The 27,241-nt window shown below is 44.0% G+C and overlaps 2 protein-coding genes across 3 annotated transcripts in view; one reads left to right on the top strand and one right to left on the bottom strand.

Moving 5' to 3' along the window:
• The window catches only part of PLBD1 (phospholipase B domain containing 1), a 37,451-nt gene extending 20,693 nt beyond the window's left edge, over positions 1-16,758 (top strand). Inside the window, exons 5-11 of the mRNA XM_035335466.1 lie at positions 1,229-1,393; positions 2,568-2,712; positions 9,252-9,452; positions 9,563-9,703; positions 14,036-14,221; positions 15,369-15,475; positions 16,497-16,758. Coding sequence (XP_035191357.1) covers positions 1,229-1,393; positions 2,568-2,712; positions 9,252-9,452; positions 9,563-9,703; positions 14,036-14,221; positions 15,369-15,475; positions 16,497-16,664 — 1,113 coding nt within the window. The 3' untranslated portion in view covers positions 16,665-16,758. The remainder of the gene's footprint in view (positions 1-1,228; positions 1,394-2,567; positions 2,713-9,251; positions 9,453-9,562; positions 9,704-14,035; positions 14,222-15,368; positions 15,476-16,496) is intronic.
• A 3,489-nt stretch (positions 16,759-20,247) lies between these two features.
• The window catches only part of ATF7IP (activating transcription factor 7 interacting protein), a 106,909-nt gene continuing 99,915 nt past the window's right edge, over positions 20,248-27,241 (bottom strand). For both annotated transcript variants that reach the window (XM_035335450.1, XM_035335460.1), the window contains exon 15: positions 20,248-25,706. In XM_035335450.1, coding sequence (XP_035191341.1) covers positions 25,290-25,706 — 417 coding nt within the window. In that variant the 3' untranslated portion in view covers positions 20,248-25,289. The remainder of the gene's footprint in view (positions 25,707-27,241) is intronic.

A 27,241-nucleotide genomic window follows, 5' to 3' on the forward strand; every position in this document is an offset into this window, starting at 1 on the left:
GAGAATATAGTGTAGCAAATGGATAGAAAGAACAATTAAAGTGTCTAAAGGCTGGCTGAGCATTCTCACATGCAATCCTGCTTCCTCCCCCTCCTGGTAGTAATGTTCACTCATTACTTTGCTGCCTGACTTTTCTGTAACAGTTATGGGTGTAAATTAAACACTGGAACACAGCTTCTCACGGTATGTTTGGCTTGCAGTCCTTTAAGTATGGCTGGATGGGGGGAAAAAAGTGCTGAAACTGCAGCAAGTCTGTCTGTATGGATTCTAGTAAGATAGCAGTTGTTGGGACTTGTTTGCCAATGATTCATACCACTGAGTTGCTTGAAACTATCCAAAGGTACATCTCTTGATTTTTATCACTTGTGGCCTCTGCTGATCCCTTTTTATGACAGCAAAAATATGATGAGCTAGAGAAATGTAACATATGTTCAAATTTGCTTTGAATTTTTCCCTCAAACTATAGCTGCTGTTAGGGCCTTTCATGGTACATAGTTTTAGTTGTTGTTTATTTTTTTCCTTGTCATCTTCTCCCCTGTATTGTTGTTTGTAAAGAGTTCAGCTTTATGGTTTACTAACAGTGAGTTGTATTGCAAGCAACATGTTTCTTTGCTCTATGATTACATTCCATTCTAAAATTACTAATCATAATGCTACACTGATGTGTGTTCTGTGTTTTCCTTAAGCCTTGCCTTAACTAAAAGTGTGGTGCAAGCAAGAACAGGAAAGAGTTAGAAAACGGTCCTTGAAGGCTGAGGTTAGACCACTGTTAAGGTTTTATGTTTGAAGAGGCATTGTAAGAGAGGATGCTGAAGATTGCAAAATGAGCTGTGCATAATTAACCATGGCTCTCTCTAACCATAAGAGTTTTTTTGAAATCCTGTAGTGGAATGTCTTTTGACTGACTTCCTCTCTTCAGCTTGTTCCATGCTTGATTAGTACTGTTAATGTATCTATCTTGCTTCCTTCATTTGTTTCCTCCTTCTCAGACATGAGGATCTTTAATTGCGGTCTTTATTTTTAAAAAAAGAGCTCACCTGAATGTGTGCTAATGTAAGGCTTTTCAAAGGCATCTAGATAAATAGGGGGAAAAAATCTAGTGAACAGGTGTTTTGTAGAAAGTATAAAAGATTGCTTTGAGAAGGAAAAAGTTCTTAACAGCTGAGTTTCTATTGACTGATGCTTCTGTCTGAAAGTGTTTGTTGTGGTCTCTTCTCTCTTTCTTTAGCCCCTGAGCATCTTTGATGTCCAGTTTCTGAATGCAGTTGGAGACCTGTTGGACCTCATTCCTGCATTGTTTGAGTATTCTACGAGGAGCGGACAATGCAATGTGGATGCAGGAGGTCATGGGAAATACCAGTGGGATATGGGTCACTGCTCTGCACTCATCAAGGTGAGCACCAAGAAATACAGCTCCAGTGATTGTGTTGATTCAAAATGCCATGAGTCTGTGTTTCTGTAGTCTTCACTGTTTATATTGCATGTGCCTGAAGAGATCCTTGCTGATCAAGGCACTTTTATGCAGTTACCATTTGTACCTCCGTGGCATTCTGGGTCCAGTTCTGCTCACTGGTGTTTGGTGGGGGGGAAACAACAAAAATAAAAACCACAGAGAATGACAGTGGAAAAGCTATTAGAATTACTAGGGAATGGGAAGCTACTGTGGAGAGGAAACTGGATGAGAGTAATTTATTTCACCTAGCCAAGTGAAGGTCAGAATGGGATACAGTCAATGCTTACAAATAAACTGGGGGTATAAGTAGGGGAAAGGTTACTTAGTGCTGGCATAAGAGCAAATGAGTGTGCAAGGCTGGTGGATGAATACGGACTAGAAATTAGAAAAAGTTTTCTTAGTGTTAGCAGTGATATTCTGGAATAGCTTTCCAATGGGGGTAATACATCATGGCTGCAATTAAATTTTTCTACTAAAACTGTCAAACATCTCTGCAGTGTATGGAGATTCATGTATTCCAGAGTAACAGCATTAATCTTCAACTGAGATGCATTCATTCAATATTTGACTGTAACAAAATGTTTGAGGTAGCAATAAGTCTTAGAAACAGGGAAATACTTTGAGAAGACATACCATCAATATGTGTTTATCTTTTCAAAATATATATGTACTTGAATTTGCTTCTGTGCTTTAATGTTTCCCAGAGGTGTTTTCACAGAAAGAGCATGTTCTAAGTTAATGTTTGGTATGTTTGTAGAGAAGTGATTGGAATGCATAAATACAAATATATAAGAGGAAATGAGAAACAAAACATCATGGTACACAGGTGCCCCCCATTCCCCCCCCCCCAAAAAAAAAAAAAAATTAAACTGCTTCATTCTGAACAATGACAATTAATGATTTGAAAGCAAAACATTGGCAAGAACTATCTCCAAAGGTTTCAAAAATTCATTGTTCAATACACAATTAAAAAACACTATAATCTGCTCCTTCTTGAACAATGCAGTTAGTCAGACTGTTTAAAACAAGTTGTTCCCCCAGTTTCTATCAAGTACAAAACATGCAGAGTATGGTAGGTCCTGAAATGGTTCATCATTATGCTTCTGTTTTCCAGGTTCTACCTGGATATGAGAACATATATTTTGCCCATTCCAGCTGGTTTACGTATGCGGCCACGCTGAGAATATACAAGCATTGGAACTTCAATATAGTTGACCCATACACTAGCACCAGCCGTGTCTCATTCAGCAGTTACCCAGGTAAGGTCTCCTCCCCCAAATAAAGATATTCAAGATGACATGGACCATCTTTGGTTTGTAGATTTCTTGCCTGTAAAAAGGTCTATACCTCAACAAGCATTGGGCTCAACCTACCTTAATCCTTTTAGCCACGGGGGGGACAAAATGCCTTGTTCAATTCTTCTGGCCTAAACATCTCTCTTTTTCTTTATTATTTTTTTTGCTGTTGGCTAATCACATTCAGTGCTCAGAGTTGTACTAGTTAAATATTCTGCTACCTCTCATGCAAACATGCTGCTTTGAGATCTGCTTTGTGCAGTGCACAGCTGCCTCAACTGTTGAACTTACTACCTTGTTGACAGCATTCACGCATTTGGTAATAGCAAGGTTTTGAACACTTGTGTGTAGTACCATGGTATGACTTGTGCTGTAATAACATTATTAGACACTATCAAACGCTAGCCATTTGAAATTGTAGTAGAGACCTTTTTGATGTTGGGTTAGCAAACTTTTTTTTTCTCTCTCTCGCAGCTTCTCTATAAACTGGCAAAGGGTAGTATTTTTAATGCGTATTTTACGTGTCAGAAATATATTCAGCCAGAGTATTTAAAATTTCCCTTGGGAAGATGAGGCAGCATGTACTGTTCTCAAGTTTCCTGGAAGAATATTAGAAACTATCAGTACTTAATATTTCAGTAGTAAAGTAGGTCCTCTTTCTGTTTTTGTTAGTTTTTTTGTTTGTTTTAATAACAAACAAAGAGCTCAAATTAGCACCAAGAAATGTGAACATGAAAAAATAAAGCAAATTTAAGATTGTTTGGATGAGTTAGCACTGCATAAATTTTTAAAGGTGGAATTTCAAATTCAAAAATGGCCAAACACTCAAATGTGCAGCTTTTTAAAGTGACATATGTGCTGTGGAAGGTCATCTGATTCTGATGAAATTGTGTTGGCTGATGATTTCAAAATGTACTTTGGTTAATTACTCTGCTTGTCTTAGTACAAAGGCAAGGGTCCTTTTTGGCTTGGACTCCTGAAACTGTTTTGTAAAGCAGTTGCATTCATTTCATACTGGAAGCAATCTTTTTAATTTTTTCATGTGGGTTTCTGACCTTGCTCAGTAACCCTCGGGAACACAATTTCCATGTTGTTGTTTTTGTTTTGTTTTAAGGAAGGAGTCAGAGGTATTTTGTCAAATGCTAGTAAAGCGTACAGCCTTTCAGGAACATGAGTTTTTCCCTGAGGAATTTGACTTTCTTGTTGGAAGGAATTTTGCCAAGCCTGTATAACCTGGTAGAAAGCCAAGGCTTCTGTCTGAGCTCTGCTCATCACCTGAATGTACAGAAGGTCATTCTGGATCTTGTATCTCTCTGAAGAAATACTGTTGAAGATAGTATTGTCCTTTAGGAGAATGTGGCTGTGTTTCCCAACTGTTGCATGCTGTATTGTGCTGCAGATGCAAACTTGGGATCAGAATCTGCCACATAGAGTGACTTTTATGTGACTTTTATTATTATTGTTAATGTTACTGGTTTTGTTAGTTTGTTTTAGACGGTGTATATGCAGGTATCTTTGGGTTGTTCCTTTTGTGGATTCTTTATATAAAGTGAAATACATATTTTCTGCTTTGACAAGACTGATAAAGCACACTGTATGGGAGGGTACCTGAAAACCAGCTACTGCTGTGCTAAGATGCTCAGGGTCTGCTTGCTAGTGCACAAAATCCCAGTGCATTTTCCTGAGACTGCTGTCTGCTGGGAACCTTTAAGAGAGGGCTTATTTTATTAAAGCTTGCTTTCCTAAGTACTCTGATGCAGTGATGTGGTAAGGCTTCATTCTACTAACAAAATTCAGTGAGAACTGTTGCAAAACGTACTTCCCATGGCTACCGTGGAGTTCGAGAGACCTGTGGTATGTCAAGTGTGCTCACTGGCCACCTAATTACAGGGTAGTATCACAAGCACTAGGCAAGTGTGATCCATTGACTACAGCAGATTACATTAGCTGTGGGTGTAGCTCACAAACTTGCAGTTTTCCAGAAGATGAGCAAACTCAAAATCAGCTGGCCTGGTAATGATCTCAGGGCATCATTCAGGAAGGAGGGAACTGCCACAACACTCTGCTCCATGTAGTGATGAGATGAAGCCCTAAATTTTCAGGGCATCTGACCATGAAATCCACAGGTTCTGCCCAACCTGACAATTTTAACTTCTCTCTGCATGAGTTCCCACTCCTGTTCTCTGTCCTGACAGGTACCTCCTAAGATATTCTTACTGGTTCTTATTGAGATCCCCTGAACAGGATCTTAATATGATCCTAACATACATAGAAGTATTGACTTTTGGAGGTAACAAAGCATTAAGAAGCAGGTTTCCTTCCAGGCCTTCAATGGCACTTAACCAAATAATTCATAGCTCTCTGACATCCAGTAGTCTGGTTATGAAGTAGTACTTAAGCTGTTGAAAAGCTGTGTCAGAAATGTTTCAAGGAAACACTTGTCTTCTGAAAAGGAATGTGCTGACTCCCTGATTTGTCCTGAGATCAGGATAAAGTTGTTCAGATTGTTTATTTAACAAATTTCAAAGTAAAGGCAAAACTGTGAAATTAAATTACAAAAATGACTATTTGTTACATCTCAGGTTAGTAATGATGTACACCAGCATATACATTATGATACAGCTAGAGGGCCTTGCACTTCCTTGCTTTTGCTGAGGCTCAGCAAACAGAGGATGGTCAGGAACTGCAGAGTCCATCCCTGCTTCCTCAGCAATTTCCAATATTCTTGCCAGCATGCTCAAACATTACTGCTGCAGTTTCTTTCAGGTTTCCTCCTTTCTGCTTTCTCCCTTTCAGACCCATAGTAGCACTGCAGGGGCACTGGCAAGGGGAATGAATGTGAGCAGTAATCTCTGCTCTTGCAGAATGGTTTAACCACCTACGCTCGTTTCCACACTAATCCTAATCCTCACTTGAACCCTGCTCATCATTTTTGCTTTCTCTTCTGTTGAAAGCATCTGTGCAGAGCTGCATGCAAAACATCTCTGTGAACCTCTGGAAAGGAAGAGTGGCTCTGAGCTGAATGCTTGGATGCTTCTCACTTCGGTGTCTTGTTCAGACTGAGCATAAATACTTAGTGTTGCTGGTGAGTTTCTGCAGAGCAATGAACTTAAAATGTACAGGCCGTGTAACATTTGCTAACAACTGTTGAGTGAAACTCTGCTCATTTGGAGGGATAGGAAATATGATGACAGAGACTAGGTGGGTGCTGTTTTTTCAGGACATTTCTAGTAAAAAAAAAAAAAGATAAGGCCAAAAAAAATTCCTTTGGCTGTGCTGTCACTGTTTGACACTGCCCCACCAAGTCACTCCCAGACATGAGCCCTATTAGCTGATGAAATTTCCCTGTTTTCCTTGGACAGCAGGGAGAAGATTGCAGTTTCCAAGATCCCCATTTGGGTGGAGCTCTTCTTGAAGAGTTAGTTTTGAATCCCATTTAAAAAGGGAATCTACCATTTGGACCCAAGCACGGTAGTTTGGGTAGTGACCTGCTTTCTCTAGGTGAGCCACAGTCTTGTTAAATATGTCGTATTCTGGTTTTAGGTGCTTATTCAGGGGAGTAGCACATTCTCCACTGGCACCAGTATGCTCATGAGTTTTGCCAGGTCACTTCTTGCCTCCCAGCTCCCTCCAACATCTATCTAAAATCTGAGAGTGAGCAGAGGAAAAGCATCTGATGCACTTTATGACTCTGGTATCTCATCTCCGTTGTGGGGTGTACCTTTGCCTAGTACCTAGGAGAGATCTGCAAGTGAAAGGAAGGCAGCTGGCAGGAGATCAGTCATGGTATGAAAAGCAGCTGCTGGTGGGATTAAGAAAGCTAATCCAGAGAAGGCATCTCCCTTCCCATTGTTAAGTGTGTTTGTAGCCCAGAGCATGAGCATTTTATCCTGGAGCTATTCTCATCCCTGTGAGGTGATGGCTAGGACTCTTGTCTCAGACTTCCAGACTGTGACACTGCACCTTTCTGACCTTGAATGAACACAAGGACCCTTTAAAATTCCAGTAAAGTTGATGCCATCTGGTTGAGAAAGCAGCAACTACCTCTTTAGGAACAATAGCTGTCAGGAGCACATCTGTGTTCTGTCCATGTCCCCCCCCCATTCTTGTACTATTCAGTGTGATGACTCCCCAGAGAACACTATGGCTCAGATTAAAAAATAATAGTAATAATAATCAACCAAGCAAACCAAAATATTAATAGTGGTATGAATGAAGCTCCAGAATCTGGAAACTTCAGTTTTCCAGTGGTGTTTGGAAACAGAATCTAAATGGCTCAGACCCTGAAGATGCAGTCAGAAGGGCTTTTATTTCTTTCTTTTTGTAGGAAAAATCAGATTTGTTGAAAGGGGAGGAAAGAAACCACAGAACAACAAGATTGAGAGTAGTTGATAAAAATGGGAAATGGGTTTACAGAGGAAAATATGTCACTGTTATCTCCCTGTACAGTTTACCTAAAAGGCAATTTCAATTATAGCAGATTCTCATACATGGTGGAAAAATGAGGATAACACAAGAGGACATCAAATATCTGCTGCTATCTCTAGGCTTCATCTGGGTTTTATTTTTGTGGATGCCTTTGTCCTTGGTAAACCTGCCATATGTGTTTAACTTCCCTTTGTCTCAGGGGTGCCTGTACCTTAAGTCATAATGGCATATGCTGTCTCTGGATAACTGAGCTAATAATGGTGTATCATGGAGGGCACACTCCATGTATTACGTATTATAAAAGTACTGCAGTATGAAACTTGGTAAATACCAAGTCCTGGAAAGAAATCCACTGGTTTTCAGCTCATCTTAGCTTTGCAAATTATTTGAACTACAGAATCCATTCAACTTAATTTTTTGAGTTGCCACTTATTTTGAGTTGAGTTTTATCTCAGCTTTGATTTTAAAAGGAGAGAGACAAAGCTAATCAGTTTATTTTGAAGTAGGTCACTTGGCACTGGTATCCATATGGGAATTAGTGCTCAGTTCAAACCACAGTTGTTTAACAATTTCATTTTTTGTCTCTGGACAAGCACTCATCTTGTTACACAGCAGCTTACCTCAGGAGTAGTCAGTGTCGTGGTATAAAACAGGCTGCCAGAGCCAAGTTTAGAGTGCTTCCCTTCTTGTCTATATTTACTTGAGAGAATTCTGCTATGGGTACTCTTTACTTATTGCCACTCTTCCTGTTTCCAAGAATGAAGTAGTAGGACCTGCAAGCTGTCAGGGTGCTCTGCCTGTTCTATACTGACATAGCATTAGAGAACAGGTGACTGCAAAGTATATTTTCCTGGATCTGATTTGAGATTTTGGGATTTTAAAGAAATCTTGCTGAAATCGAGCCCTTAAACATTAATTTTGCTAGAAAGAGGTCTGCCTTTTTGATGAGGCAGGACTAAATTGTCTTTCTGGCTATCACAGGTTGCTGACCTCGCTTTATTTGCAAAGTGTGTTAATGAGGCTTGCTGTACAAGATGCTGTAGTGGGACACAACTACTATGGTATTACACAAAGAAGGTTTTAGTATTGTGTACTCTTTAAAGAGCGATGCCACTAAAAGCTTATTGACAAGAGACCAGGTTCTGGATAACTTCTCCATTGGTAGCTCAGTTCACAACCTTTCTTTCCCAACCTGGTGACTGCCAGCCCTGTATCCTGCTGGAGAATCTCAAAGTCAAGTTATTTCTGCTTTGTAAATAGTTGCCAAGCTATCCATGGCATTATAGCTGACCTTTGCAGTTCTGTATACCACCTCCTGACATGGGATCTGCAATTGGACCTAATGTTTCTGTTGGCATATAACCTGGAAAGGAATCCTGCTCTTGAGAGCTGTGGCTGCGTTGAGTTTTGCAGGGCTGTTGCATGTCAGAGAAGAGGAGGTAGAACTTTCTCTCATATACAGGAGGTGGCTTATAATCTGGGAGGTGCCCATTTCTTAGAGATGCTTTTCGGAATAGTTAGATTGGAAAAGATTAAACTAAGCAGGAAGACTTTTCTGTTTAGTTTGTTTAGTCCAGAAGAGATCCTTTTTTGGGGGGAGAGCCGGGGGGGAAGAAAGGTTGATGATCCATTTAAAAAAAAAAAAAAAAAAGCTGATGAAGATCTGTATGTGGAGCTTGTATTTTTGTTCTGTTTTTGTCGTTGTTTTTGAAGAAACATTTTTGTTATGAACAAAACAATGCTGCTAGACATTTATACTATGTATTCCCCAGAATAAGACATTGCTTGACATATGAAGGGGAAACTTCCAAGTGGGAAAGGCTGGGACACAAACCTGAAGCAAATGCTCTAGACAAAGCAGGTTGTGTGTTGAAAACATGACAAGTGAAAGGAACTGTGCTGGTAGGTGGGCTTGAAATACTTGCAGAAGTTGCCATCTCACCTTTAATATTTTTACGGCTTTATTTAAAATATCCAGGCACATACCCAAGCCAAGGGGATATAAATGAATCTGTCTTGTTCTGTGAATACAACAAAGGGCTGAGAGATAACAAATTGTTGTCTTCTTGTTTAAGGTTTTCTAGTGTCCTTGGATGACTTTTACATACTAGGCAGTGGCTTGATAATGTTGCAGACCACCAACAGTGTGTTCAACCAGACCCTCATTAAACAAGTGGTGCCCGAATCCCTGTTTGCTTGGCAGAGGGTCCGCATTGCTAACATGATGGCAGATGGTGGCAAAGCTTGGGCAGAAACCTTCTCAAAGTGCAACTCTGGTAAGTACTCTTAAATGTTAATATTAAAAGGAAGGATGTGTTCCTTCCCCTGCCCTGATACCCTTTTCCTTCCCCAGGCAGGGCATGTAACTCTTTGCTCTCATACCTAGGGACCTACAACAATCAGTACATGGTGCTGGACCTGAAGAAGGTCAAGCTGCAGAAGAGCCTTGATGAAGGAGCATTGTACATTGTTGAGCAGATCCCAACTCTTGTGGAGTATTCTGATCAAACAAATGTTCTACGGAAAGGTAATAGCTCCTACAGCGTTCTCAGGCTTAGGAGAGCCATCTCTTTGTGCCAGCTGACTGTGCTTTGTACCTGGGGAGGGCTTGTTGAACGTTATTGCTGAGATTTGAGTTAGAAAGCCTTGTGTGAATGTCCCACTGGTGCTATATCAATAACACTATTCACTTCTCGTGTCTGCTGTGGCAGAAATATGGTGAGTGTCTGTGTTTCTGAGAAGTGGGGGAGGGAATAACAGACTTCACCTTCTTTCCTTTTCCTTTTTTTTTCTTTTTCCTTTGGTATTGTTTTTCCCAGTTGTAGAGACCCATGAGGGGGAAGGTAAGGTCTATTTGCAGCCTTGCTGAATAACTGTGATGCTGTAGGCTGTGTGGAGAGTGTGTTATTGTATAAGGAGATAGGTTTTAAATTGGAGAGAAGCTTTGCACTAGGTTTAGTTCCTGAACTTCTCTGGAGCTCTGTTATCTAATAAACATATGTTCTTCAAAAGATTCCTCGATCTCCCAGCAAGACTAGCAATAAGTTGTTGGAAAACAAACAAACTAAAAGATGGTGAAATAAAACATCCCGTCAAGTTGCATTCACAAGTGTTTTCTAGACATATTATAACAGCATCCAAAAGTCTGAGCTCTTCCCAAAAATTTAAGCGTGTGCCCTTGTGCCCCTTCCTCTAATCACGTGCTGAGAAGCTGAGTTGGTGGGAATTGCTCTTTATCATCAAGATCACTGGAAATGCATTTACATTGGCAGCTAGGGTTGCTTCTCTTTGGAATTTTTCCTTGTGTCTGGGTGCTTGGAAGAGTCTAGCTTACTTGAGGCACTGCCACAATGTCAATGTGGTGTTGAGATGTTTAATACCATAAACGTAGAAAAATCTCCTATCTCCTCTGTATGTTTCTCTGTCTCCTTTATCCACTGAAGATATGAAAGCAGGCCATTGCATTTTATCTTCTAGTATTTATATGTGATTCAGTGGTGAAATGCCTTGGACTCCTCTGCAGTGTGTTGTGGATTGTAGTGCAGACACCCAAGCTAAAGAAGACCTCTCTAGCTCTTGCACTTTAAGCAGCACAGCCATGGCACAACATTGTGACATCTGTGCAGGCAGGCCAGTCTTAGCGGGTTCTCTGGGTTCCTTTTCAGCAGTGACTCTGTAGAACTGCTGTGTGGGATTCCTATAGGGCTGAGCCCAGTGGGGGCACACCCACTAACTGCTTATTCCCTCCTAAGAGATCTTGTGACTGCTCTTTGTGGGAAAGTGGTCACATGCATTAGAAGTTTGTTTTATGTTTACTGTATATCTCTTCCCAGGTACATAAATGCACCTTGTGTGCAGCAGAAGTCACCCAGTCTCTAGAAGCTTAAATGTTTAACAGCACTCAGGGTGGGTTGAGCTCTGCAGAAGTGCTGCCTTAGAGACCTCAGCTGCTAAAAGTCATCACTGCTTCTGTGAGCACCAGTCTTGGACTCCTCCGTGCCACCCAGGGCAGGGGCTCTGGGGGGATTTGTCTGTTCCCTGATGCTTGGAGCAGCCTGGGTGAAGGAAGCTGCCTTTCTCAAGCACAGAGCTGGCTTACAGTGTGTGGAGTAGCAAACCCTGGCACACTCTCACCACTCTGGCCTGCTCAGAGAGAGCAGACATCTATTTGTACCACAGTCAGTTTTCTTACGTTCTTTCAGGCATAAACCTAGGAACAGCAGAGAATGAGAATTGAGTTCTCAGGTGAACAAGGGCTGACATCGCTCTAGTAAGACCTGGATCTGGAAAAAAAAAAAAGAACTTTTTTATATGAGTTTGCAAATGGAAAGATTTTTGTGGCTTTTGTCAGCTTGTCTGTTAGGCCAGTGCAGGTGACTGAAAAACAGGAATCTCTTATGTTGCCCCTTCCAGGCAAAGATGTCAAGGTGCTTTTTGTATGTTGATGAAGAAAACTCAGGAACCCTCTAGAGGAAGTGGAGGAGGGCAGTACTGGCTCCAGCTTAGGGACAGGGCATGGGAATGGCTACAGTTCCGATGTTTCCTGATGAAGAGTGAGTTGCGCATCCATTTCAGCATCAAAAGCACCATTTCCAATCAAAACTTTTGATCTCAGTCTCTTCCACCACGTGCTTCTCATCTTTTCATTGCCCTACCTCTCAGCACTGCTGAGATCCTCCCTCTGGGCAGAGGAAGGTATTGTCTCAGACAACTATTGCTGCCTTCAGATCATCCCCTGCCCCCCTTCCAACATTACATCACCTTTTACTCTTTTTTTCCTCACTGTTCACACTACCAGACCTAACAGGCAAGTTTCTCTGGCCCATGTCAGCCCTTGGTTAAAGCCTGCCTCAGGTTGGATGCTGCACTGGCTATGTGAGCTTTGCAGTCTTGCAGGGCCTGGGACACAGAAGAGCTTTTTGTGGAGGAGAATTTCGAATGACTTCCTCTGTTTTAGCAAAATGCCAGCAGACAGGGTACTCCCACCTCTGCTGCATGCTGAGCAGGACCCAAGCTAGTAAGGCTTCTGCTCAGGCAGCTTTCCAGTGCTGATGCTGTCTGCGTATCTGTCCCCCAGGAAGCTGGGTTTGTGTAGGTGCATCTCGCTCTCAGTGCATCCCAGCTGACTTACTTGAGCATCTTACCATCTGACTCCTCATGTCGTGCTGGGCTGATGTTAATAGATGGAGCGCTGCGTTTACCAGCGCTGAGATAGTAAGTCTAGGCCAGATTCTTTCAGAAGCATCATTCCTTGTTGACAGTGGGAGGGTTCATGCTTTGGAAGGGAGCTGAAAGTATGCTGCTCTTGGGACTGGCTCACGCTGGGACTAGCCATGGTATATAGTCTCTGCCTAAAGACTCCTTGATGCCTGCCTTGAGGAGTATGTGCAGGGAAGAGTAGATACCTAGTGTATTCCTCCTAGGGCTTGTGGTACCCAGATGGTCTCCTGGCTCTTTACAAGTTTTTTTGTTTGTTTGTTTTTTCCTAGAGTAGCCTTGTTTCAGACAGTTACATCACCTGCCCAAAGCTCTCTGGAGTTCTGGCTGGTAATCCTGCAGAAGTGGAGGATTAACACTTTGTGGTGGTTTTACCGAGCTAGGCAGCTGAACACCACAACCGCTCTCTCACTCCCCCTCCTCAGATGAGGAGGGGAAGAAGTAAAGGAAAGAACAACTCACGGGTTGAGATAAGGATGATTTAATTAAAGAGGAAAAAAATATATTATTAAGGAAATATTATTATTAATTAAACAATTCAACTAAAGGGAAAAAAGGGAAAGGGGAAAAGGGAGGGGGAAAGGGAATAACTAAACAAAACAAGTAAAGGCTATGTGGAAGTGCAGAGGAAAGAAATTACTCTCTACTTCCCACAAATGAGCGATGCTTGACCATGTCCTTGAAGCAGGGCCTCAATGCACGTGGCCGGTGTTCGGGAGGAGGACAGACGTTTTTGCAACAAGAGCCCACCCCTCCCCTCTTCTTCCTTTCTCCCCCTTTTATTGCTGAGTGTGACACCATATGGCATGGAATATCCCTTTGGTTGGTTTAGGTCAGCTGCCCTGGAGATGTTTCTTTCTCACTTTTTTTGCCCACCCCCTAGGAGGGTCAGAGAGAGTCCTGATGCTGTGCCAGCACTGCTCAGCAGCAAACACAACACCGGTGTGATACCACTGCTGTTCTAGCTACAAGTGCAGAGCGCAGCACTGTCTGGGCTGCTGCAGGGAAAGTTAACATCCCAGCCAGACCCAGTACACACTTGCTCTTGGAAAAGTTGGGATGGGTCTTTGCTCTCTCGAGGTCAATTGCTTCCTATCCCTAAAAGGCTGATGGGGGGCAGATGTGCACTTGTCACTATCTCTTGTTCCATGGTTCCTGTTTCTGTCTACCTCCAGGCCTTTTGCTATGTGTGTTGTTGTTGTTGTTTTTTGTCTTGTTCCCCCCCATCTCCCCAGGGCCTCTTCAAGCCTCTTGCAAGGAAGTTTGGTTGAGGGAAATGATCTTTTGCTGCTCTCAGGCTCAGAGGAGTGTAACCTTTGCAGAAGGGCTGTGGCTGGTCTGTGTCCACCTCAGGCTCCTGCAAGTCTGATCTTGGCTGCTTTGCAGGATGGGTCCTCAGGGTGGAAGCCTAGGGGTGGGCTGCCTGTGCACAGTCCCCAGTGGTGTTACGCAGGGTGTCAACCCCAGTCGTTGCAGTGACTGTTGCCTTATTTTGGTGCTTTCAAACCAGTTTGACCTGTTATTCCTCGAAATGCTGTTAAGGTGATGTGGTATGGGAAATGGTTTGCTTTGCTTTTGTTGATATAAACAAGAGTGTTCAGCTCTTCCAAGTGATTAACAGGTTGTTTTGTGTCTCCGGCAGGTTACTGGCCTTCGTACAATATCCCTTTCCACGAAAAGATTTACAATCTCAGTGGGTATGCAGAATATGTTGAGAAGTATGGCCTGGATTTCTCTTATGAGCTTGCTCCAAGAGCAAAAATCTTCCGTCGAGACCAGGGCAAAGTGACCAACTTGGAAGACATGAAGTACATCATGAGATACAACAGTAAGAAATACACTTGTATGTTGTGGAGCTGATCTTAGTAAAGCAGTGTGACCTTTACTTTTTTGTTATAGTGGGAAACTGCAGCTTTACTTACAGATCAGAGTTGCATTATCCTAGGTGCAGAGTATATACACAAAACAACAAACAAAAAATAACACAAGCTTACTCTCTAGGTAGGAAACAAGGCTAAAAATTACTCTGAACAGAGAGAGACTGGGTTCCATTCAGAATAACGTCCCTTGGGCTAGCTGTGTGACCTTTGCAAAGAGCTGCTGACACTCCAAGAGACTCTCTGAGGACTGCTGTTACGCTGCCACATGTACAGCCTACAGATCTTGAAAGCCTTAAATCCTAAGCAGCAGTCATATCAGATCCGATAATTTGGTGTAAAATTTCAGGTCAGTTTGGTGCTCTCCCCTCCCTCCCCGTTCAGGAGAGGTCATTTTTAGTAGGTAATGTTCTGCTCTGCTTTTCCCTGACAGGGTTCTCCTTAACTGGATTAAAAACAGCTTAATTAACTTCTGGCTAAGCCCGTCTTTAAGTGCAGATAGCTTTAGATGCTATATTTTGATTCCCAATTACAGGGAGCACTCTGATTACTGGGCTTGGGGTTTGGGAGGCCTCTCCCAGGGTGGGGTATTGCTGCTGTTTGGGCTGTGAGTAGCAGCATGCTCATAGATGTTGAGGCTTGTCCTTCTTCCCCTCCTAGCTCACAGCTACTGCAGTGGGTGTTTGAAGGCTTTGATCCTTGCCACTTATTTTAGTTCAGAAAAGGAAAAAAAAGGATCTCACTGCTATTTTTCCCCGCCTGCCCCCATCCCTTTCTCTTCCACTTTTCTCTCCTCACAAAGTTCCCACAAGCTTATGTCATGCGGAATTACAAATATTTGTGGTTACAGGTTGGTGGTGGTGCCCTGGGAGGCAGAAATAACTGTATGGATTTGGATTAGGAGCTTGTCTACTTAATGTCCCATCTTGAGCACTGATTTTCCAGTTATTACCTAAGGAGGAACATGAAAGCAGCTGTTTCTGCCAGCACACTTAGCCAGCATTTAGTGGTTTGGGGACTTTGTTTCAGTAGTAGAAGCTTTGGGTGAAGGAACTAATTTGATTATGTTTCTTCCCTCCCTGCCACATTTCTCCCCAGACTACCAGCGTGATCCTTATGCTGAACACAATCCTTGCAACACCATTTGCTGCAGGGAAGACCTGAATCCTTCCTTTCCAGTGCCTGCAGGCTGCTACGACTCCAAGGTAAGTAACCTTATTCTCAATATCTGCTGAAGGTTTGCTGCAACCTGTTTGTGCTCTTCTCAAACCTGTGGCACACTTCCCTGTGCTAGGATGGGCATGGCCAGGCCTGTCTGTTCTCCCTTTTCGTTGTCCCAGTGCTTGATGGGGAATGATGTTCTTGGGGACCTGTGGTGTTTTGGGATTAAGTCCCAAAGCCTTCCAGCAGAAGGAATCTAAGTGGAGGCTGAAATAAGTTCTCACATCACTTGGAGGATGGTGGGGAAGGTAACTGTTGCACAGCCCTGGCCTCCTGTTCATGGGGTCTGTGTGGGTGCCTCCCCAGAGCCCACCGGGATGTGTCTTTGTCCTCATTTTAGTTTTATGTTTCCAGAAGCCTGGCTTTACAGTGAGTCACCCTGCTCCAGGTCTCCACCTTTCTGTAAAACTGCTCTGAGCAAAGTTCCCCAAAGGTCACCTTGCTTTTTGGGTGAAAAAATCCCTAGACCCACTTTCCTGCAGAAAGCAGTTTTTCTAGGCAGTCTGTACGGTATTTTCACTGTGAAGGGCAATACCTGAGCACACAGCTGTCCAGCCCTGGCGTGCGGGTAAGTTGTGCAGTGCTTTATGCCATGGGGACCAGCCTGCTGCTCCTCTGGGTGGTTTGACTGCTCACATGGGCCCTGTGGAGGCTGCTCTGGCACTGCCAGTGCTGAGCATCTCCTCTCAGCTTGGCTCTTAGGCTGCCTACCCAGACTTCTGGAGGCACCCAGACGCAGGGAGGACTCTCCTGAGGGCAGACCAGCTGCGTTTCTCACCCTGCATAATGCAAGGGCTAGAGGGCAGCGTGGACTTGCGCTGCCCTTCAGCACTGGCTGTTTGTGGCTGAAGATGCCTCTGCAGGGGAGGAATGCTGCCTGCGCAGCATGCATTTTCCATTGCTCAGTTTCTTTACCTCATTGTTATCAAATCTCCCTGAGCTGTTCCTGCCCTGGGATGGGTGCATGTCAACCATTTTGCCCTGAATTCCTGTCCTCTGTTACAGGTGTCAGACTTCCGCCTGGCTTCAGCGTTCACAGCCACTGCCATCAACGGCCCCCCCGTACAGGGGGGTCTCCCTGTCTTCACCTGGAGACGGTTTAACCACACACGCCACCAGGGCCTGCCTGAATCCTACAACTTCAATTTCGTCACCATGAGGCCGATCCTGTAAAATTGGCGTTGATATTCCAAAATGAGATTCTATTATTTTTTTTCATGGAAACTTTCATTCCTGTGTGTAATAAATCCACCTGGATGTATCTGTCCCCGTGCCTTGCCTGCCTCCCTGTCCTGCCTGCTGGGTGCTTTGCACAGAGGTGGGCTGCCTCTCGCAGGGTGGCCCTTTGCCTAGGATTGATGGGAAGTGGGCATGGCACTGCTTTTTGGTGATCTGAGCAATCATCACAGCTACTCCCAGGGGGTGAGTGAACGCAGTGTGACCAGCTGAAGTGATCTATCTCTAGGCACGGGACCTGCCTTCAGGACTGGGCCAAACCAAGTAGCTCTGTCTCTGTGCCGGCTTGGTGTTTGCCTCTCGTCTGAGCAGTGCCTGCAGCATGCACTGCAGAAGTGCTTGTCATCTGGTGACGTTCCTAGTGAAGAGTCACAGCCGTGTTCTCCACAGCAGTAACTGAGCCTGTTGTTTACAGGGCCCCCCCCTCAGTGGCTCGTGCGGGGTTTCCTTTGTTGTCTCCCTGAAGTAGCATGCAAAGGTCAGGCGCTGGGAGGTAATGAAGGGATGTGGTCGGTGAGTTCTGAAAGCAGCCTGATGCTCTTGGACCCCCCCGGGCTGCAATGTAGCAGCAGGACAAGGTAGGTAAGGGTGTGTGTGTGGTAGGGTGTTGTACACATACATCTGTGTCTGTCCAGTTGTTCAGTGACATTTTTGCCTGCTCCCAGTGGAGGGTGACTGGGAGGGCTGGGGCTGCATGTATTACTGTTAGCTCTATGTTGACACTGAGGAGTCACCGGGCTGTTTTGTGCTGGATGTTGTTTGTGTAATTAAGAAAGCAAAACAGAATAAACAGCTCTTTCCTCATGGCCTTGACAGTGCAATCTAGTCAGTGCACAGTACTGCCCTGTATTATGCAGGCAGAGGATGAGCAGTGTGAGGTTTTGGCAAGCCTCTGGAGTTTCTCATGTGATGGGGAAGGGAGTGGGTTACTGCAGTGTGGTGACACACTACCCTAAATATTTGGCTGTCACGGTAGGGCTGACTTCTGCCAAGTGGCAAGGGTTGACCAAAAGTTTTTGTCTGAGGCTCAAATTCAAAGCTCCGAAGCTTTGCTGAGGCTCAGAGCTGGAGCAGGGAGTGAAGTGATTTATTTGCTGGAGCAGGAGGAGGTAAGTGAGGCTGCAGGGAACATCCCTGTTGTGTGCAGGGATGGGTGGGGTAGAGGGGCAGGAGAGCACTGTGAAGTGACACTGCCAGCGTACAGAGAATGTACAATGTACAGAGCTGCTTTTTGCACTGCAGTGTGTTGTGGGGTAAAGCAGCTACCATGACAGTAATTTTTCTGGGCACATGCAGCTATACCATAAGCATATACATTGGTGCACATTCCACTTTGAGCTGTTCCCCTGCTGGAAGAGTGAATGTGACATTCCCTTGATGCCGTAAGAGATGTAGTGCTGTGTCAGTGCCTGCCCCAGGGTGGTTCGGAGGAGCCCCCCCCAGGCACAGCTGTAAGGGGGTATGCTCTGCTTTCTGTGCGTTTCTTACCTTGTTGTTGCTTGGAGCTTGTGGACATGGGTACTGGTGGCCCTTGTTCAAGAGTAACTTGCCCTCTGCCTCATTTGTCAGCTTTGTGAGCCCTCACTGTGATGCTTATTGCAGGTTCTGGCCTTATAGGGCAGCAGGCTTGATGCTTTTGGGATAAACACCAAATATGAGCAGGTCACTGCATTCTTCTTACTGTACTGCCCCATGTGCTTCCTTTGGCAGCAGGCCAGCTGTGACCATGGCAGCTGGGGTCCAGCTTCTGCTGCCAGCACAGCACCGTCAGGGAGCAGAGAAGGCTGTGAGTACGGCTGTGCTGACCTGTAGGGCAGGGAGTGACAGCGCTGACAGCTTAATTCTCAGGCAGCTGAATGGCGAAGAGGTCTCACTCATCAGCTCATCTCCCTCTGCAGAGCTTATTGTCCAAGGGGAAAAAATCAAAAGGTATGTTACAAAAAAATGTCCCGTTTTTCACATCCCCCCCATGCATCTTTTTTCTTTCATGTCCCGTAGTTTTTTGCCCTTCAAACTTAAGGTTTTCAGGCTTGGCTGGTGGGGAGGCACGCAGACTTCTTTTTTTGTCTGATTTGGGGAGGGCATGGAAAGGTGGTGGAGAGGAGTTCATCCCTTGCACTAAGGTAAAGAAAGAAACTTGCTGTTGAGGCAATAGAGACCACCTCCAGAGGCCTTGTCTCCTCCCAGCAATGTCCCCAGAAGTGCTGTATCAAATGTGAACTCTTGCTTCCTTTATCACCCCCCCCTTTCCTGAAATCCAGCATTAGCCTCACCCCAGCCCATCCAGCCCCGTCCCACCCTGCATGGCCTCAGCTCCCATGGGGGGAACAAGAGCTGTCAGCGGTGCACTCTGCTTGTAGCTGGAGATGGCCACCACTTAGCCTGTGCGTGCGTGTCCAGGCAGCATCGCACGGAGCTCCCCAGGTAGTAACGGTGTGTTTCTGTGGCAGTGACCTGGTGCTGTGCTGCTCTCTCTCGTGATTTGTTGTCCCCCTTGCCATTTTATAGTGCCCATGCTGTTACACAACATCACCTGTACTCTGTGCACTTCGCGGTATGTACGTCCCGCTCTGAGGGTGTAGCACCGCTTTCCAGATGTACCACTGAGTGTATGGCAAGGCTGCTCCGCAGCAAAACGAGGGCCCTTGATGTTCACACTTTTCCCTTTCTGCCCGCACAGCTGCAATTACAGCAGTGCTGGAGCAGAGTGGTTATGCTACATTTTTATGATAAACGCAATGGTCAAAACTATGTGCAAGATGTAGAGTCTTACGCTAAATAGGCCGCTTGAGAAACTCTGCACTCTCAAGTGTGATTGTATTCAGCCATCACTTACATGAGTCCATACTCTTTTGGTCAGTGACTTGAAACAAGTTTTAATAAGTGCTGGGAAACTACTTATTACCATCACACATTGATTGTGTGACCCTTGAAGTGTGGGCTCAGCACTAACGCAGGGTAGGCATGTCTGTCTGTCCCCCAGGAGCTCAGTCTGAGTCCTCTGCCGTTCAGCAGCAGTGCTGTGTTGGGCCCAAGAGCCAGCTTTTACCATAGTGCCTGTGGGTGAAGCAGGGACTTGGTTCCAAGGCATACGAGCCAGAGTTTGATGCTATCCTGGCTTCTACCCGTGCCCTCTCCCCACTGCTTGCTCCAAGAGTGACCTCTTTTGTCAGAGGTTAAAGCCAGCCCTTTGGAGGGAGAGGGGAGCGGGTCACTGGATTGCTCAGGACACTGAGCCTCTGCTTTGCGAGGGTCTGGAAGGTGACTTCCTGGGCCTTACAGCATTGCTTTCACTTTCTCTCCTTTGAGAGGGCTGGGAGAGCAGCATCACGCACCTGACTTGCTGGGAAGGAGCTGGAGCTGCTCCATGTTCCTTGGTCAAGGTGACAACACGCCTGCAATGCTGATGTGCCTGCACTGCCCCCTCCCCCAGGTGGCAGCACGGCTGTAGAGGATGAGCACACACTTGGCACTTTAGTCTCCTGAGAGGTCTGGAACTAAGCACAGATGACTCAAAACGTTAAAAACCCAGTAGTTTATTTCAAAGTATAAATTTCAGGCTTGTCAGACAAAACCCCACTACAGGTACCACACACACACGCGCACACATACACACACACACACAAATCTACAGTACATACAAAATGGGGGAGTGCTTGCAACTGCCCAGTTTAAATTGGACATCAAAGCAGTCCTACATTTTTCGTATTTACAAGTCCAGCTGTAAAACAAAACAAGAAATCAGATTGAGTTGCTTGCAAAGACTTTTGCATGTTTGACTCAATAGTCCATAACTTACTACAGCTGAACAGGCCTCCCCAAACAGCTACTACCCAGTTACCTTATTTACAGCTAAACCCCATTAAATTAAGACAGCACTTCAAATATATATATATATGTATATAATATATTAAAAAAAGCTCAGCCTGCACAATGGCAATGAGAAATAAAGAGGCATTTTAATGGGTATGTAGAAGGTATGAAAAGGAAAAATCAATTCCTTTGCTTTTTCTTAGCTGTCATTTTTTTCCCTCTCCCCTCAGAAGGGAGTACAGGCGGTGGCAGGGCTGGCTCTGTGAATGTCATTTGAACTCCTCCCTCCAGTGTTTGCACACAACGCCAACCCCTAACTAAATATATATATATATATATTTAATATCTTAGCTTCTATTTGAAAAAATCTGGATATTTTTTACTAAATGAAAATACTGAAGAGTTTATAAGAAGGCAGAATCACAGATTGACTGTACAGTGTATACAATAGTCTAGAACTGGGGAATGGCTGTTTGGGGAGCAAGAACAGATTTTACCTGGTCCTACGTATAATACAGATTCTGATATATTGGACACTTCAGACAGACAGTGTAATGGAAAGGGTGAAGGGATATTTTTGTTACAGTACAAAACAGTGCTCAGATCCTACTATTGGGCCCAGTCATGCTCCCACTGAAGGCACGAGGGGTTTTGCCATTGCTTTCAAAGGAAGCAGTCAGTATAAGACCCCTTATTTTTACAGGGAAGACACCGTGGGCATTTCCAGCCTTGTGCTAAAAACATAGGGGTGGGTGAGTGTCTCAGTGCTTGTGCTCATTGATCTAACATGGCAAAGGGCAGCACAAATAAATAAAGGAGCAGAGACCTGGGCCAGCTGCTACTCCCAGGGAAGCTGGGTTGGAGCCCAGAATTACACAGCCTGAGAGGAACCAGCCCCTACACCCTCCCATGTTCTCAAGTTGCCATGCAGCTGCAGTAACAGATGCTATACCTACAGTCTGCACCTTTCCTAAGGGTTTAGTTATTTGAATCCAATAAAGCTTTTTTAGACTTGTACTGAAATAAAGGAGGTCAGTGAAGCTGTAGGTTAAGAGAAACTCAGAGGAAGAGAAGGGCATTTCGCCACCAGTACACCACATTAGGGCTTCCCTTCCAACCAGAGCCTGAACTAACTCAAATTACGTTCAGCCTGGACATCCACATGCCCAGGTATTACACAAAGAAACCAAACCAGACCTAAAACAAAACAGAAAGCGAGGATGGAAAACACAAGTGTAGAATCAGTGCAGTGTTTTCCAAAATGTGGAGAACTAGATCCAAGGTAGTGCTGCTAAGATGTCACATACCCAGTGGCAACAACACAAATAATAAAACAGGAACAAATTTATACCAAGGTACTGAAAATAAGATGGAAAAATGTGCAGGGAAGGCATTTTGATAATGCCCCTTTTGGTTAGTCCTGAAAGTGGTCAGGCAGTGGGACTTGATCGCTGTAGGTCCCTTCCAACTGAACTATTCTATTCTACCACCTGAAAGTCACAGCGAGGTTTTTAGCATATTTTAAAATGAATTACTGGAAAACTTCAGCAACTGCCATTTTCATGATGAGCCCAGTCTAAAAGCACTGTGTTAACAGACCTGGACTGTTCCTGGATATTTTGGTAATACTTTCAAATATAGTCTATGAAATGAAACCAATTCTTTTTGAACATGTTATTGGCAGAAATTCATTTCCCCAATACTTTTATTTTTCTTGGGATATTAAAGGATAAATAAAAAACAGCCACCCCACAACACTGGGAAAAGTGCCATTTGAGTTAAGGAATTAAGCAATACTCCTGTTTGTTAAAGTAAGAGGTAAATACTCACTGCAGAGATCTGGTCACCGTGAAAATAATTTTACAGGAGTGGCATAGTCCTCTCTTGGCATCTGTGTTAACCAGCTACCTGCAATGTCTCCAAACCGAGCTAGACATCTGGAAGTCAAGCTAGGCTCCGTCACATACTTTGCCACCACCACCACTTGCGTAAGATCCTGAAATTGGATCTTAACATCTCTGCTGCGATGAAAGAAGAGTCTGCTTTCACCCTGCAACACTGATGGCTTCAGTCAGCAAATAGCAACTAGCCAGTTTGCTCTAGTCACAAAAATCAACTGCACTTTGCCATACATAGCAGAAACAGATCTATTAAGCAAGAAGCCCGCTTTTACTCTGTTCAGTTGAGAACTACGTCTTTCTTTAGCAAATAAAGATGAGTCCTCTCTCTAAAGATGCAGTCCACATAACCTCCAAACACAGTACCAGACCATCCCTAATAATACCTCCATTGGAGGAAAGAGAGAAATTCTAACGCAGGACTTTCACCCCCCGCCTAGCTCAAGCAAGACAAAGCTAGTAACAACCATGACCTAAGAGCAAGCACAAACTATAAAAAAGTTGATTTACAGATTGGGCTGGAATCAAAATTAAATAAGCAGCATAAGTTCCAGGTTGTATTCTAATATTTATTTTTAACTTTCAAACTATAAAAACCTCATTGTACTGATACGGCCAACGGCCCTTTGGTACCACCTCAAAAACATTAAAGTAATTGCCCAAGGAGGACTTAACAGCCATCAACTGGAAGGAATTGCTCTAAGCCTCTACAACAGAACTGGCTTTATAAGGACTCAACTTCCCATAAGTAGACTAAATGCATTATTAAGTAATTATTCCTTGAAATAGGCAGACAAAACATTTACTTGAACATAGAAAAATTCAAGGCATTGTTGATTGTTGGCACCAGAAATACAGGGACAACTGTTATTCAAAGGAAGGGTAACACATTTTTCATACATGAGATTGAGTGTGAACCTTCTCTCATGATACTTGGGTTTAGACAGAATTTTTGCTCTCCCAGATCAGTAAAACTGCCATACTTTAAATGCAAGTATCCATACAGAGAATATTTGTTACTCACCTGACAGAAGTGACAATCCCAGCTACGTGAAGGACTGCAGTAATTCAGTATAGACAGAAGTCTACAATGGAGTGTCTTTCACCGTTAAGGTTCTTGAAGGGAATACAACTGAAGAACCCATTAGCTCATAGTTTATTTCACCAGCCACATTTGGGGATTTAATTTTTCCTGCCCGTTTTCAACCTTGCTTTATATTTAAAAGTTTCTTGTTTTTATAGCACTGGAGTTATGTGTGTCCTCTACAGTTTTGCCAGATGGTGAAGTAGATTAAAAAACGAAACAAAACTATCTTTCCATTCTAAATTCTCTGCTTAGTTCTGTTGGAAAGGAACGTGACTGCTGTCCTTGTTCTTATAAGTGCCAAAATATAAACCTTACGTATCCTTTCTCATCCAGGTGTGTTAGTTTGGTTATGCAAAAAGCAAGTTCCCCTGACAGGGTAGTGGGGCAGATGTACCGCTTTGTTTTCTCAGCTCAGAAGCATCATGAAAGCTTCTAGTAACATTTGCAGTTGCTCACAAGTTTTGGGCCAGTGTCTGAACTACTTTGGGTGTTTTAGCTTTTTGCAGAGGCAGACTGGAACAGAGAAGAGGACTGGGAAGCCAGTTTCGTATCTTTTTGTACTAACTGAACATCCAAACTGAGTGCTAACAAGTAGAAGCTTTCATGGTGCAACACCACAGAGGTTTCTTTGGCTGAACTGCAGCATATGGCTTTCCCAAAAGAACAGGGAAAGACTGGTGGAAAATACTGTCTGTGTATTCTAATGTTCTTCACAGGACAAAAACAACTACTCAATAATTACAGCGAGGAAAGGGTTGAGTGGTGCTGCAGATAAAAACGAATCCAGCATCAGCAGATGTCACACTTCCTAGTCTACAGAAAGAAAAAAACAATCACTGTGGGTCACAAAGATGAGAAGCGGTAATGAAAGGCTGGCTAGAGGGGTGAAAGGAGAAGTAACTCCAAGCAAATAAAAGAACACCACAAGGTATCTGGCTACATTTATTTCTGAAATTACTCTTTAAGGCACAAAATAAATCTAAAAAATTGGGCTGTGTGTATGAGGAGAGTGGCAGAGAAATTATCTGAGCTAGAGAGATATGAATGCAGTCTCTACAATCCAGTTTCTGATCTGACCTAGGAATGCTCCCAGCGTGAGTGAGGGTAGACGGCAATAGTAGAGGAGAGCTCTTATTTAGGAGAGGTAGGAGGTAGTGGGACAATTTTGCTTTCCAACACCTCCGAATTCACACACATGTTGGGTCCCTGGCCAGACTAAAATTCCCTCTCCTCCCCTCAGACAGCTGATTACAGCTTGTAAAATGAGAACGGACCACTCAATCTTCCAGTATGAAAGTGAGACCTTGAATCACCTTTCACATCACAGCCTGCTCACAGAGCGGTGAGGTGCAAGATACAAATCTGTTCTTGCCCTCGTGTTAGTGCCTTGATAGATACTACAGATGTGTATGCTTTGCTTCAGACTAACTGCAATTTATTATCTTGTTCCCACTCTGAAGCAGAATCCCAGGCATCCAAAGTGCCCTTGAACAAAAGGTAGGTGGAACAGCTGTCACGGGAGGGAAAATACAATTTTCAAATGACCCATGACTTGAGCTATCCAGAAAAACAGGTTCTCTTGCTGCAGGTGAGACTTTATTTTTCTTTTGGTTCTCAATTCATGTAGTGTATCACACAGCCGTCTAAAATAATCCTGCAGAGAGTGGATTTAAAAATCAATTTCATGCATGGGATCAACCTTCCCAAAACCGGGGGTAAACTCTTGGTAGAAGGACAAGTTTAAAGGCTCCAAAGATCTCTAGTTTAACTGCTCTGGGAAGAGATCACATCTGTGGACTGGGGGTCACAGAAGGGTCCAAAACGTCCATAGATGTCCTTAGCCCGGACAGCAAAGTAGTATTTGCTGCCAGACACAAACTGAGTAAGAGTGCATGCCATAGGTAGGGGAAGGGCCTTCACTTCCCCTATCTTCTTCCACTGGGAAGGCATAGTGGCGCTCGGGTCCTCGTGGTAAGCATAGAGATGGTAACTGTCCACACTGGCACAACTCCGGTCCACTTCCAAGACACTCCATGACAGCACAATACCATTCTGGCTCTGTACCCGTGCCAGCTTCAGCTGTGGCTTCTGAGGCAGAGAAGTGTTGGCAGCTTCAGGGGGCAGGCGTGATGGCTGTGGTGCCTCGGGGAGTGGGGCAGGATGTATAGGGCGTGGTGGCTCCTAAGCAATATAAGAGCAATAAGGGAAAGATAAGAGTCTCCAGCAGTGGAAGGAGGTTATAATTCATCATCCCCAAAGCAAACAGAAACAAATCAGCCTGCAATTACCCAACCATCATGACTGTGCAGAGAGCACACAGGCACAAGAGCAACAGCAAAGGGTGAGAAGGGGTGGGACTAAGGATGTCAGAAGTCATTATTCACATACAAATCACTGCCTGTATCATCACCACAGCTACTTCCCTCTTTGCTTCCCACCCATGAGGTGATGGACTGTGAACACTGAGCCATTTAGCCAAGGCTGAGCAGTCAGGTTCACAACCTGCTTGAGCTATTTTATACCTGACCCAAAACACCCCAGACAGTGGGTTGAGCTGGCAGTTTAACATCATCTTTTCAACAGGTAGGTTTTCAGCCACAAGAGGAAGAACAGGTAACGGCACAACATGGATATTGTCACCGTGAATTGATCACAAAATTTTAGCCCCAGTTTCCAGAAAGTTGTGAAATAAAGGCACAAATGTGGCTTTCCATTGAATTTTTGTAGATTATAGAAACTTTCCTAGGACTATCATTTATGTTAGTTAACTTGAGTTTAGGAATGTGGTTACAACAAGCATGAAATTTTGTTACTCTCATGCCAGGAACTTCTTTATCTGGGAATCTGAGATAATCTTTGTCCTCTAAGTTTTGTGCGTGTGATACCGGCTTGTTTTCTTCTTGTTATTTATCACTGGGGAATGCACGAAGTTGAATGATGTCTAGATCCAAAGTGGTTAGCCACCTTGTTGGTAATACATTTACCATTTCAGGAGATGGAAATGATGTCACTACCAAACAACTGAGTATGCAGACAGTGTATTTAGTTCAGTCTCAGTACCCAAACCGTATGAAATTCCAGAGTAAATTCTGGAACACTTAGCAAAAAAGGTTTGAGGTGAGGCAGAAGGAATCAACCCAAATTAAATTTGACAACACTAATTACAATAAATAAATAAATAAATAAACAAACTCCAAAATCTGGGAGTTGGCAACCTTAAGGATGTTGTCTGCATTGTGTTCTTCTACCTAAACTTTACAAACATCTGTACAGAAAAACTGGTCACAGAATCACAGAACAACCAAATGGCTGAGGTTGGAAGGGGCCTCTGGAGGCCACCTGCTCTAACACCCTGCTCAAGAAGGGCCACCTAGAGCTCAGGACCATGTGCAGGTGGCTTCTGGAGATCTCCAAGGAGGAGACTCCACAACCTCCCTGGGCAACCTGTGTCAGTGCTCCATCACCTGCACAGTAAAGAAGTGCTGTCATCTAATTCATGACAAACATTTAAACACAAGAATTACATTTTCACATCATGATAAAACTTGTTGTGGCAGCTCTTTTGTACCCCTGACTACACAAGTCACCTGCAGACAATTCATGCATCATTTTTCAATATGCAGTAATGGCGATCTGGAGAACTGTGGTGTAAGCTAACAAGATCACACATCTTTCACTGTTCTTGGCAGAACTTTCTGTAGGTGATATAGTGGTGT

The sequence above is a fragment of the Oxyura jamaicensis genome, chromosome 1, assembly GCF_011077185.1.
Source record: "Oxyura jamaicensis isolate SHBP4307 breed ruddy duck chromosome 1, BPBGC_Ojam_1.0, whole genome shotgun sequence".
NCBI classification, from domain to species: domain Eukaryota; kingdom Metazoa; phylum Chordata; class Aves; order Anseriformes; family Anatidae; genus Oxyura; species Oxyura jamaicensis.